The 14428-nt window shown below is 36.3% G+C and overlaps 1 protein-coding gene across 2 annotated transcripts in view; it reads left to right on the top strand.

Moving 5' to 3' along the window:
* Positions 1–13748, top strand: part of VBP1 (VHL binding protein 1) — a 40337-nt gene extending 26589 nt beyond the window's left edge. For both annotated transcript variants that reach the window (XM_064482694.1, XM_031446379.2), the window contains 4 exons: positions 6691–6757; positions 7594–7692; positions 10525–10663; positions 12703–13748. In XM_064482694.1, the coding sequence (XP_064338764.1) occupies positions 6691–6757; positions 7594–7692; positions 10525–10663; positions 12703–12773 (376 nt within the window). In that variant the 3' untranslated portion in view covers positions 12774–13748. The remainder of the gene's footprint in view (positions 1–6690; positions 6758–7593; positions 7693–10524; positions 10664–12702) is intronic.
* Positions 13749–14428: the final 680 nt, after the last annotated feature.

Genomic DNA, 14428 nt, shown 5'->3' with positions numbered 1-14428 from the left:
CTGGAAAGGAGAGTTACCATCACCTGAGAAGACTGGGTGGAGCAGGTTTGGGGGAAGATCAGGAGCAGTTCAATTCTGGACACATTTAAGATGCCTTTTGGGCATCCAGGTGGAGATGTAAGTAGGTGATTAAATATATGAGTCTGAATTTTGGGAGCAATCTGGGCTGGAGATAAAAATTTGGAAGTCATTTAAAGTCAGAGGACTGAAGTGAGCTGCATTACCAAGAGAGACGATCAAAGATCTAGGCATTGCGACAGGGAGAAGAGGGATAACTACCAAAAAAGACTGAAAAGAAGCTTTCAGTGAGGTCAGGAAAGCCAGGAGATCATGGGGTTCTGGAAGCCCAGCTAAAAAAAATGTGTCCTGGAGGAGGGAATGATCACCCCTGTCTGATGCTGCTGATAGCTCGCCCAAGTGGGATAAGGGCTGAGAATGGACTTGGACTTAGTTAAGTGGAAGACATTGATATTCTGAATGGGAACAGTGTTGGTCCAGTGATTCAGAAAAGAATGATAAAATTGGACACAGTGAATACAGAGAACTTTTTTGAAGAGTTTTATCCATTTTAATAGTGGCTTGGTTGTCTTTTTATTTGTAGGAATTCTTTATATATTGGACACATTTAGATTATATGTGTGAGAAATTTTTCTTACTTTTGTAATTTGTCTTTTTTTCTTATGATTTCTTTTTTATATTTTTTATTTGTTCATTATTGTATTATTTATTTTATTTTGGCCTGGGGAGGGGAGGTAATTACATTTATTTATTTTTAGAGGAGGTACTGGGGATTGAACCCAGGACTTCATGCACGCTAAGCACATGCTCTGCCAGTTGAGCTATAGCCTCCCCCTGTTATGGTTTCTGTTGATAAGTAGTTCTTAATTTAAATGTTTTCAGTCAAAATTTCTCTTCATAGTGCTTTTTGTGTATTGCTTAAGAAAGCCAATTTTGTATTTCATGGCTTTATTGTTTTATGTTTCACATTTATATCTATAATCTGGATTATTCAGAAGTGTGTTGCTAAATTTCAAAGCAATTGTGGGTTTTCAGGCATGTTTCTTTGTACTTTCTGTTTACAGTAAAGTGATAATTAGATCTGTAGTCTTGGTCATAGGTTTTCTTTTCTTTCTTTTGTTTTTGGCAACACTGCTTCATAGATTTGTGTATTGTTTTTCCATTAAGAGGCAGATAGTATCTAATTGTCTCTTACTATGATACTCAATGCCTAGATCCATTAATTATGAGTTGCAGAATGATGATATTCTAATTTAGTTATGTATTTTTTATTTATTAATAAGCTGCCATCTTTCAATTATCTTACAGTTCCTGGGATCCCTATGTCATTTTTGGTTGGCTCTTCTTACAGCTACTTGTTTTTTCTTCAGATTACCAATATCTTCTTTTCTCTTAGAGGTATTTTTAATACTCACTGTATAATCTTTTTTCCATTTCTCTTTTCTTATTGTAGTATAGTCAGTTTACAATGTTGTGTGTATAATCTTTTTTTGTATAATCTTTTACTATTTAATTTTGTTTCATCTTGTAGAGGTTGTTGAGTTTATTGTCTTTATTTAATTTTGTAGTTGAGTTGATCAGATTATTGTGCCTGTCAGCTCAGGGATATCAAGTTACTTTGGCCAGTAATGTATGTGGGAGTGGGAATAATTTAAGTCCCTTCCTGTGGGTAGGGTTAGGAAGAATGCTGCTGCTATTCAGTCTGTGGCACAGCCATTGAACAAATGTTCCTTCTCCCCAGCCAGACAACTTGGCCACTGGGAGATTCTTTCTGTTTCTTTGTCTTTATCATCTCCCCTGGGAGTGGAAGTGGAGAAAGAGGAACTGCTGGGAACTTGTCTTCTCAGCTCCTCAGCCTTACCTTCTCCCTGACTCTGGCTAGTTCTACTGGCTTTCTGCCCTTTAGCAGTGATAGGATAGGTAATGCAATTCACACAGGGCATTTTAGGGGGAGGAATAACACCTAGAAAGTTTCCTTTTAACCTTAAACTCCCCTTTTGAGGACTTGATCCACTTCACTTCTAAGCTGCTGCTTCCCCTCTCACTGCCCTTTGCACTCCCAGGACCTAGAGATTTCCATTGTTCATATAATAACAAAGACCTAGAACTAAACCAAGTGTCCATTGACAGGGCAGTGGAAAAACAAGTTGTGTTATATTTGTAATTGGATGTTACACAGCAGTGAAAATAAATGAACAAATCTTAGGAACCTAATTGAGTTATAAAGCAAACCCCAGAAAAGCATGTACAAGAGACTGCTTGTATTAAGCTGAGAAACCCGCAAAGAATAAATTGTTTAGGGATACACATAGATGTGATGAACTATTTGAAAAGGTAAAAAAGGGACTGTAAACACACAGTTCTGGAGAGTTGCTATCTTTTGGGACAGAGCATGGTGGGGAGGGGTGTTTTTCTCAGACATGCATAGTGGCCTTGGTGATGTGGTTCCTAAGTCGAATGGGATTGTAGCTGCTTGATTCATTGATATGCTTCCTAGCTTATCTATTACATGTAATACGTGCAAAAATATATCATAGAAGTCATTTACATGACCAAAAAAACTTGATTTGAACATACTTATGTTGTATGTGTATCAGATATTTTACAAATGAATAAATGTACATCTTTGTAGCATTTACCTATATCAGCATATACAAAAATAAGCAGAATGGAGAGATCTACAGCATGTGTTGAATTGTAAAGAATTCATAGAACATTAGCCTTCAAACTAAGTTAAAAAAAATCAATGCTAAATGTGTGTTTCTAGATTATTCATTAGGCTATATTACTAGATAGTGATACTATTTTTTTTAAGCGTCAGGCTCATCTAACACATTTCTTGCCAAGTCAGTAGCACAGGGTGTAACAAAGTTTGCCATGCCAGCCTCTTTCACATGTGCTGTGACTTCCTTTATATGATTCAGTAACTATATTTTCATTATCATATTTAAACTTTGTTTACATGCTGATCTCCAATAATATTTAGTTAAATGTATTCTTAAAGGACCACACCTTTCTTTTTGTATCCTTAGTCTGTTTTGTTACAAATTACATTGTGATTTGACAGGAACCCCAGAACTATTTTGCACTTTTTTCCACACAAAACACTTAAAGCCTTGGGTAGCTTCTAATTGTCCAAAAAAAAAAGCTTAAAAGTTTTATTCTTTCCTCTCTGAGTGTTTTCAGCATATTTTATCTCTTTATTTTCTTGTCAGTGAGATTCATGTCATTTGAGAATCAGTTGCTAGTAGTTTTTAAAAAATTATTTCTAATAGGCTTTATTTTTAGGGAAGTTTTAGTTTCATAGCAAAATTGAGCAGAAGATACATAGATTTCTCACCTACCTCCAGCCCCCACACATGCACAGCCTCCCCCGTTACCAACACCCTCCACCAGAGTGGGGCATTTGTTACGGTTGATGAGCCGATATTGATGTGTTATTATTAACTAAAGTCCATAGTTTACATTAGTGTTCACTCTGGGTGTTCTGCCAGAGTATACCACATCTTCTCTGGGTTTGGACAAATGGACGATATCATGTGTCCACTATTACAGTATCAAACAGAGCAGTTTCACTGACCTAACAATTCTCTGTGCTCCACGTATTCATCCCTCCCTTCCCCCTAACCTGACAACCGCTGATCCTTTTACTGTCTCCATAGTTTTGTCTTTTCCAGAATGTCTTATACTTGGAGTCATATAGTACGTAGCCTTTTCAGATTGGCTTCTTTCACTTAGTAATATGCATTGAAGTTTCCTCCATGTCTTTTAATGGCTTGATAACTCATTTCTTTTTTTTTTTAATTGAAGTACACTCAGTTACAATGTGTCAATCTCTGGTGTACAGCACAATGTCCCAGTCATGCATATACATACATATATTCATTTTCATATTTTTTCCATTAATGTTTATTATAAGATATTGAACATAGTTCCATGTGCTTTACAAAAGAAACATTTTTAAAATCTATTTTTATATATAATGGCTAACATTTGTAAATCTCAAACTCCCAAATTTATCCCCTCCCATGCCCTTTCCCCAGTAACCTTAAGATTGTTTACTAAGTCTGTAAGTCTTTCTGTTTTGTAGATGAATTCATAATGTCCTTTTTTTTTTTTCAGATTCCACATATGAGTGATATCATATGGTGTTTTTCTTTCTCTTTCTGGCTTACTTCACTTAGAATGACGGTCTCTAGGTCCATCCATGTTGCTGCAAATGGCATTATTTTCTTTTAATGGCTGAGTAGTATTCCATTGTATAAGTATACCACATCTTCTTTATCCAGTCATCTGTCGATGGACATTTAGGTTGTTTCCATGTCTTGGCTGTTGTATATAATGCTGCCATGAACATTGGGGTGCATGTATCTTTTCAAATTAGAGTTCCCTCTGGGTATATACCCAGAGGTGGGATTGCCGGATCATATGGTAAGTCTGTTTAGTTTTTTGAGGAATCTCCATACTGTTTTCCATAATGGCTGCACCAAACTACATTCCCACCAACAGTGTAGGAAGATTCCTTTTTCTCCACACCCTCTCCAGAATTTATCATTTCTGGACTTTTGAATGATGGCCATCCTGACTGGGGTGAGGTGATAACTTGTAGTTTTAATTTGCATTTCTCTGATAATTAGTGATATTGAGCATTTTTTCATATGTCTATTGGCCATTCGTATATCTTCATTGGAGAAATGCTTGTTTAGGTCTTCTACGCATTTTTGGATTGGGTTGTTTGTTTTTTGTTATTACCTTGTATGAGCTGTTTATATATTCTGGAAATAAAGCCTTTGTCAGTCGCATCATTTGCAAATATTTTCTTCCATTCCTTAGTTTGTTGTTTTGTTTTGCTTATGGTTTCCTTTGCTATGCAAAAGCTTATGAGTTTAATTAGGTCCCATTTGTTTATTTTTGCTCTTATTTCCATTGCCTGGTAGACTGCTCTAGAACATTGCTAAGATTTATGTCAAAGAATGTTTTGCCCATGTTTTCTTCTAGGAGTTTTATGGTATCATATCTTATATTTAAGTCTTTAAGCCATTTTGGGTTTATTTGTGTATAGGGTGTGAGGGAGTGTTCTAACTTCATTGATTTATATGCTGCTGTCCAGTTTTCCCAACATTACTTGCTGAAGAGACTGTCTTTACTCCATTGTATATTCTTGCCTTCTTTGTTGAAGATTAATTGGCCATAGGCCTTTGGATTTATTTCTGGGCTCTCTGTTTTGTTCCATTGATCCATATGTCTATTTTTGTGCCAATACCATGCTGTTTTGATTGCTGTAGCTCTGTAATATTGTCTGAAATATGGGAGGGTTATTCCTCCCGCTTCATTCTTTTTCTTCAGTGTTCTTTGGCAATCCTGGGTCTTTATTGATTCCGTATAAATTTTAGGATTATTTGTTCTAGTTCTGTGGAAAATGTCCTGGGTATTTTGATAGGGATGGCATTAAATCTGTAGATTGCATTGGGTAGTATGGCCGTTTTAACAATATTAATTCTTCCAAATCAAGAACATGTGATATCTTTCCATTTCTTTAAGTCTTACATATATATAAGTATATAATATATGTAGCATCCCATATTCCACTATCACATGACAGAGAATTTACAGTCAGAATAATGAAGACATTTCCTTTAGTTTTCCTGTGGCTGTTCATGTAATGAAGTGAAGAACACCAGTGTATTAATAATGTTCCTTTTTATCGCATGCTATTTCTAAGCAGATATTTGAAATGCTCGGAAGACTCCACTTTCGGTCTCCTTGGAGCATCTTTTCATGTGCTTATTTGCCTCCTGTGTATCTTCTTTAGTGAGGGGTCTGTTAAGTAAGGTCTTTAGTACATTTAAAAAATCCAGTTGTCTGTTTTATTGTTGAGTTTTGAGAGTTTTTTGTGTATTTTGGATACCAGCCCTTTATCAGATGTGTCTTTTGCAGATATTTTCTTCCAGTCTGTACCTTGTCTGTTTATTCTCTTGATGGATCTTTGGCAGAACAGAAGTTGTTAATTTTAATAAAGTCTAGCATGTCATTTCTTTCATGGATTGTGTCTTTGGTGTTGTATCTGAAAAGTCTTTACCATACCCAAGGTCATCTAGGTTTTCTCATGTGTTATCTTCTAGGAACTTTATAGTTTTTCATTGTACATATTTAGGTATGATTCATCTTAAGTTTTGTGAAATGTGTAAGGTCTGTGTCTAGAGTAATTTTTTATGTGTGGATGTCCAGTTATTCCAGGCTAGTAGCTATTATATAACTTACCTGTTAAGTCCAGTCAGTCTCATCACGCCTGACAGAGTTGGTGGTTTCCAGTGGTTTCCAATTTAGAATATATTTGAATGCATGTTATTTTTAAAATTAGTCTATTTAAAATCCAATTCTAATCAGATGCAGAACCTCTGAATCACCTATGTGGAATATGATTTTCTGTGGTGTTTGACACGTAGAACAGGGCTTTGGTACACAGTAGGCATTCCATAAATATTTGCTATTATATCTAAATATTTTAGTAAATATTTATGTCTGGGATAGATATTTTAATAAAATTTATTAAATATCTTAAAGATTTCATATGTATAAATTGCCCTCAAAACATATCAACAGAAAATGCAAAGCTAGTAAGACTGTGTCTTGGTGGCAGAAATATTAAGCTAACCTTTTTCTTATTCACAGGCTAAAAAGTCAGATTCCTGAAATTAAGCAGACTTTAGAAATTCTAAAATACATGCAGAAGAAAAAAGTAAGTGCATTTTTGTTTGTAAATATGAGCCAACCAGGATATTTCAGCAGAGACGTGCTCTTTGGTATTTGAACTGTGCTGGGAGATCCAGTCTGCCTTCTTGAGCACATGTCTTGAGGTTACAGACACTGTGCTTCTGTAATACATGTGCCTTTCTGCAAAAAGTCAGTTTTTGTTGTTGCTGTTGTTCTCTCAGAATAAGGAGTGAGTCCAAGACTTACAGAGCTAGAAAGAATCTTAGAAATTATATTTTGGGTTCTCATTTCACAGTCGAGGAAACTTTGCAAAGAGGTTACACTTGACCAGTGTCATATAGCTAGTTGCTGGGAAAACTGGATTTGAGAATCTTTTTAGTCTTAATCCAGTATTTATTAAATAAAAGCAGGCTGTAAAGATTAAATTTCCTAAGCGTATTGTATTTACAAGATTATGTGTACATGTATATATATGATTTATAGGTTGACTGGTAAAATAACTACATTTCTAGTACATTTTTTCTGTCCTGAACTTTGTAGGAAACTTCAGAAAACTGGTTAGTTGAGCATGAAGCACTGATGAAGCAATAATTAACGCTAGATGTTTCTTGAATGGTGCTTACTCTGCGCCAGGTACTGTTGGATGTGTGTGTGTGCATACGCACACACGTAGTAAGTAGCTGAGCCAGAGTCCACGCCCTCCGTGCCCAGCTGTCTGGCTCCAGCATTCATTTCTTTTACCACTGTATTTAGTCTGCATGATGGTACTGTTTTAAATGGGTTAGATTCAGCTCTGTGATCTCTCCTTTATAATGTTGATGTTAAAATGGACTGTTTACAGTACTGTCATTTCTTTTGAAGGAGTCCACCAATTCACTGGAGACCAGATTCTTACTGGCAGATAACTTGTATTGCAAAGCTTCAGTTCCTCCTACTGATAAAGTGTGTCTGTGGTTGGGGGTAAGTAAGTGTAGTAGCCGCAGCTTCCTTGGCTGACATTTGTAAACCAGGATGTTTTCCCTTGCACAGTGGTACTGTTTGAGCTGTGTAAAGTGCTCATCTCCCTTGACTGTGGAAGGAATGAGGGGGTGGTGTCCAGTGGGGATCAGGAGTGTGATGAAGATTACTGCAGAAACATGCTCAAGTCTGTCCCACTCAAAACAAAACTGATCACAACCCTCCTTCCCCTCCAGCTAATGCTTCCTCTCTTAAATGTAGCAGAAGGAAGAGCAATAGATGTAAAATAGAAAGTACTGTTGAACCTCAGATAGATGTTTCTTCACCGTAAGAGTTTGTTAGTTCTAGAAGTTTCTCTCTAAAGGGAGAAAAGATTATTACAAAAAACTTGAGGTTAGAATACATTTTTTAAATCATGTATTTCAATTTTGATGATTTCATAGACCTTGTCTGTGATTTCTCCCTACTTTACTCCTCTCAGTCCCCTGACCAACCAGCCGAGTCACTCCTGACTGTCCAGCTAGCTGTCCATCGATCTTGTTGTCTCAGGCAAGTTCCCATACAAAGTAGCAAGTCAGTACTACTCGAAGCTCTCCCTCCTGTCCTATAGGATCATCCCTGAGAGGCACTCGCTTCTCTATCCCTTAGTACCTTCTCCTGCTTTTTGTTAGCTGTAATATTTTCAGAGTTTTTACATTTAATTCTGCCACCATTATTCCCATACTTGTTTAGTTTTGGTTCTGTAAATGGAACAGTTATCCACCCAATGGCTCAAATCCTGGGGGTTATCCTCCTTGGTTTCACTTTCCCTTGGCTCACATTCCATCAACAAGTGTGAATAAGATAATTCCATAAACTAGACTGGGACAACAGGGAGCTCTCTGTTAAGAATTGCACCTGGAGCCCACCTTACAGGAGGATGAATTCCAAATAGGTCACATACTTATATGAAATACTGACACTATCAAAGTTCTAGGCCAAGTCATAGATAACTCATTTTGTAACCCTGGAATAAGGATGGTTTTTTAGGCCACAAAACCCAGAAACCATAAGCAAAGTCAAAGGCAATGAATAGAAAAAATACTTGTAACTCAAATCACAGGCAAAGGAGAAACAGGTTTTCACGGTGACTTGGAGTTGTGTTTTGGGCACGTCAGTCTTGAGGTTCCTATTACACCGTCAAGTGGAGAAGCTGATAAGGCAGTATTTGAGGAGTGAATCAGCTTGGGAGAAATACTTGGCACAGGGTACTTCCCAAATGAATGCCTGATACTGATGGTTTTTGACGTGAATGAAGTGTTTTTAAATGTATTCCATTTTTTCTTATTAAAAGTAGGCAAAGTGTAGACATTTTCTGAAAAAAAAAAAAACGTAATAAGAGACAACAGTAATTGATTGAGGAATGATATTGGGGGTATGGGTTTGGAGAGGCATTTGCTTTTCATTGAATATTTTTGTCCCTGAATTTTTATGCAGTTTTCTAATTATCATAGATTGGCATATTCAGTCAGTAAGTATCTATGTAGCACCTACTTTGTGCCAAATATTTTCATGTTGTCTCATTTAATCCTTATGACAATCATTTGAGTAATTTTTAAATTCCATCTGTCAGATGATGAAAGTGGTAAGTCAGTAACTTTGCCTTTGCCCCTACCATCTGTTGGAAATGAGAAGGAGACAGTAAAAGTTAGCTGCTTTTCTTAATGGATTAAATATAGGTAATATATATGTCTTTGAAAACTTTTAAGTTATTGTATCTTAAGCTCAGAAACAACTTTTAAAGTTGATTGAAATGTAATACTAGTTAGTGTCATGATGGAGGTAGTAGAAAGATAGGATCTGGTAACTAAACATAGTGGGGTTTTTTTTAACATTTTTTATTGAGTTATAGTCATTTTACAATGTTGTATCAAATTCCAGTGTACAGCACAATTTTTCACTTATACACGAACATACATATATTCATTGTCACATTCTTTTCTCTGTAAGCTACCACAAGATCTTGTATATATTTCCCTGTGCTATACAGTATAATCTTGTTTATCTAGTCTACAATTTTGAAATCCCAGTCTATCCCTTCCCACCCTCCGCCCCCTTGGCAACCACAAGTTTGTATTCCATGTCTATGAGTCTGTTTCTGTTTTGTATTTCTTTTTTTTTTTTTTTTAAATTCCACATAAAAGCGATCTCATATGGGTATTTTTCTTTCTCTTTCTGGCTTACTTCACTTACAATGACATTCTCTAGGAACATCCATGTTAAACATAGTGGTTCTTATCCTCATTCTTCCATTTATTTACTGTCTATGCAAGCATAGGTCACCTGACTTCTGAGCCTCTGTTCTTTTTGTTTTGTTTTGTTTTGTTTTTGAACATTTTTTTGTTATAGTCATTTTACAATGTTGTGTCAAATTCCAGTGTAGAGCACAATTTTTCAGTTATACATGAACATACATACATTCATTGTCACATTCTCTGAGCCTCTGTTCTTAACTGTAAAGCAGATAACTTGCCTCACAGGGTTGTTATGAGGAGTAAATGATATAATATATGTAAAGAAACACTCTTAACTCATGAGTCAATAAACTTTCTGTAAAAGGGCAGAGAGTAAATATTTTTGGCTTTGCAGACCACATGGTCTCTGTCACAAGTAGTATTTAACTCTGCCACTGTGGTGTGAAAGTCTAAGTGAATAAAAAATAGCTGGGTTTCAATAAAACTTATGACAGAGGCAGCCAGCTGGATTTGGCTCAAGGACTGTAGTTTGCCAACCCCTGCTCTAACCTATCAAGTACTAGGTAAATGCTTAGTGACTGTCATGGTTCTCTCTCTCCAGGCTAATGTAATGCTTGAATATGATATTGATGAAGCTCAGGCTTTGTTGGAAAAGAATTTATCGACTGCCACAAAGAATCTTGATTCTCTTGAGGAAGACCTGGACTTTCTTCGAGATCAATTTACTACCACAGAAGTCAGTATCCTTTCTTAAAAAAAGGCAAAGGGAGGAAAGGAGAAAGATGTTTTTAACATTCTTACATGCATTGCTTTAATGAGAAAAATGTACTTATTCTTAGAGTAATGGTAAGTTGCACATTTTATGAGAGTAGTACGTGATGTATTTGGAACTAATACTTAATATTAGTACTTAAATAACTTTGTAGGTAGACTAATCTGAATTTGAAGTATGAAAGTATGGGAAGAGCAAATTCAATTTAACACATGAGCATTTTCCTTCCAAATAGTTTGTCAAGTAAGTAGTTCCTCAAGCATTATTTTAAGGGTCTCCTATGTTCCTACAAGTGTGCTAAGCTGTATGGGGCATGGGATGGTGAGGGAATCAGTGCAAATAAGAAAAAGAGTGGCAAAGTCTTGCTGTTTAGAACTGTACATGTAAACCAGCTAAATGATGATTTCTTAACAAATATTTCATATTTCATAGCAAATATAAGTATGTTCATTTCATGTACAGAACACCAAGGCAATTTTAAAGTTACAGAAAGATAGGTATGAACTGGAATTAGTTCAGAGCAGGCTTTGAGAAGGTAGAACTTAGGCTGTTTTTAAAGGCAGGGTAGGATTTGTATCAGTGGAGAGAAGAGGCAGGGGATGGGTATTCTCGTCAAGGCGGAAGGCTGGCATGTTGAAACACAGCTCTTGGCCTTTGCTCTCTGACCTGTCTCTCCTCCTGGTTCCTGTCACAGTCATTTGCCCCACACAGTCACCCAAGACAGAAACCTGGGAGTAGGCCTTCACTGCTTCCTTGTTCGTCACCTAAAGCCACTAATCAGCAGACTCTTGTCTGATTTCCCTTGTAAACCTCTCTGCCCATTGCTGTGACTCTCATTTTGGCCTTCCAGAACCTGGACTTGGTAGTTTTCTAGTCTGTTTTCCTCCCATCTGTCATTCACACTATCTCCACCCTGAATTTACTGAGTCACGCATGTTATGTGTATTCCTCTGGTCATAGTACTTCCCTGGTTCCTTGTGACTTCTAAGGTATGCACATGGGCACTCTGAGGGGCTGCAGCCAGCTTTACCTCAAGCCACTGATTTCTTCCTTTCCTCGCCCTCCCACAGTACACCCGGAGTTCTAAGTAACCCAGTCAGTTGTCCTGCTCACCCCTCAAATGTGCCGTGTAGTTCGCATTTCCACACTTTGTTCCTCCTACCTGGAATGATTTCCCCCTACTTACCTGCTTACTCCTTTTTATGTTTCATATTTCAGCTCGAGCAGCGGAACATTTCTGAATATTTTCTAATCCTCTCAGGGCGTTTTGTTGTTACTGTGTGCTTACTTAGCACTTTGCTTGTAGGACTTTGTTTTTCATGCTGGACTGGGAGCTCTTCAAGTGTAGGGGCTGCACTTCTCCCTTTTCTCCATAGCATGGAGAATATGACAGGTGTTGAGTGGTGGGGTGAGAGAAGGCAGGCCTACTTGAGGCCTAGAGCAGGGTTGGCATGTGATTGGTAAGGTGGAGACTTCATTCAGAGAAAAAAAAATAAATAAAATTCTTAGAAGATTGGAGAAAATGTAGATGACCAATACAGTGATGAAAGAAATAGTTGATGTGTGAAGGCCTGTGCTGGATGGTGCTTGTGGAAAGGGAAAGATGTAGATGGCTTAATAAGTGGGGTGAATGTCCTGTTAAACTAAACAGAGAGTAAGAGATAAAATTACTGATAATTAAATTGTACTAATTTAAGTGTTACATGTCAAGGCATGGTTTGAACAATCTTTGAAATTTTATGCATGAGGGGCTGTCTTAAAAGCTGCTGACACTGTAAGGCCTGTGTTTGTCGGATAGAACGCCATAGTTGACTAGACATGCTAAGCAGTGACTGATTTGAGGCCTTGACTTGGCTTTGGTGGAATTTAGTTTCAGTCTTTTCTTGGTATATTGTCACTAGTACTTTGTGTGATTGCCATTTTTGATTCACTGTGGAAATGAATAGTTAGGCATTGCGTATGTTATCTTTAGAATTGTATTTGCATTTTCTTTGACAATTCTTGCAGATATGGCCAGGGTTTATAACTGGGATGTAAAAAGAAGAAACAAAGATGATTCGACCAAGAACAAAGCATAATCCTGGCAGTAAAAAATGTGGTTCAGTTTTCCAAACATGTTGTTTTAAGTACCCCAAAGTTTATCCTTAAAGGTTGACATAACTTTAAATAATTTTAACAGCAAGAATGGTAATTAAAACTTTAAAAAAAGATAAACACCACTTTATTTATTTATAAAAACAAAATTAGTTTCAAATATTTTATGAAATTAGCAGTATTTTTATTTTTTTCACATTTCCAACAAAGTAAATGCTGCTTTCATCAGTTTTTTGTTTGTTTGTCATAAGAAAAGTCTTACCTGAAATGGCTGAAAACTGTGAGGTATGTTATGAAAGCTGATGTCTGGACAGTTTCACAGAGTCTACTTTTTCTTTATTAGCTGGTGTTCTCACTTGATGTCATTAAACCACTTTAGAGGTAGCAAAAACAGTTTGAATATTTGAGAACTTGTTTTTCTTTAGTACACGTGGGTCTTTATGGTCCTCTGTTGTTGTTATTTGTCTTACGTAAATGAAGTTTCATGAATTATTGCTTAGCCAATAACTAACATTCTGTGCTTTTCAGGAAATGGTAATTTGCTTTCCTAAACAACAAGAGGGCTATCGCGACAACACTTTTTTTCTAAGCTGATGTAAGTGCACAGAGGCTCTGCAGTGCCAGCATAAGGGAGATCTTGGCCAACGTGAAATCACAAAATTACCTACTCGAATCTCTTGCATAAGGCAATTTTGTATTTCTTAAGAGTTCTCCAAAGCAGCTGAACAAGAATGTTAAGATAAATATAAATCTGCAATGGTTTAAAAGAGTTCTAAGCTTTTTTTATTCCTGATAAAACTTCGTAAGAGTAGTAGAAAAGCCCTGTGGAAAGCCACTGGCACAGCGGCTACCACTGGGCAATACGGATTCGGGTGAGAACACAAATGTATTACTCCATCTCCATGTACAATGTTTTGTACTTGTATTTCATGATATTAAAACAGTGAAGTTAAAACTGGCATAGCACCTTTTTTCATGTTATTCTTTCTAAAATTGACATGGGTCTTTTTACATATTTGTAAAGTTTATTTACTTGCACATGTAAATAGCATGTCCCAAGAACTTCTTATGTTTGTAGAAGCAACATAAGATACCATTGGAAGGAATATACATAAGCAAACAATTGACAGGATAAATCTGAAAGATACCAAAGTTCCTTGAGTCAGTTTTTCTTTCATAATTTTAAATACCCATATTTTAGAATTTGGAATTTGTATCTTCACATGTTTTAAGTCCTACTTTTCCCCAAACTTTATTATGCTAAGTATATTGATACAAAATGTCCCTGTTAATATTAGGACAAGAATGATTTGCTCAGAAGGTCTTAACTTTGTCTTAAAACTTAAAGTCCATGGAAATCTAAATATGAAAATTAAGTATTCCAGGCAATATGAAGAAACATAGCTCTTTAGAGATATGAGTTAAAGAGTAAAAATTACGTTAATTATTCAACAAATATACATAAATACCCATGTCAGAAACATGTCAGAAACAGTAATTAAGCTCTGTTAATTAAATAAAAGATATTTAAATCCTGCTTCTGCTAGATTCTCTTATATAAACAGTTTACATTTTCAGGATAATACAACTAGCCTGATATGGGATGATATTTTCAGGGTTAATCTTAATCTTACTATGG

Source organism: Camelus dromedarius, chromosome X (assembly GCF_036321535.1).
Source record: "Camelus dromedarius isolate mCamDro1 chromosome X, mCamDro1.pat, whole genome shotgun sequence".
Classification (NCBI taxonomy): Eukaryota; Metazoa; Chordata; class Mammalia; order Artiodactyla; family Camelidae; genus Camelus; species Camelus dromedarius.
The sequence above is the reverse complement of the archived record's forward strand: the minus strand, read 5'-3'. Positions and strand labels throughout refer to the sequence as shown.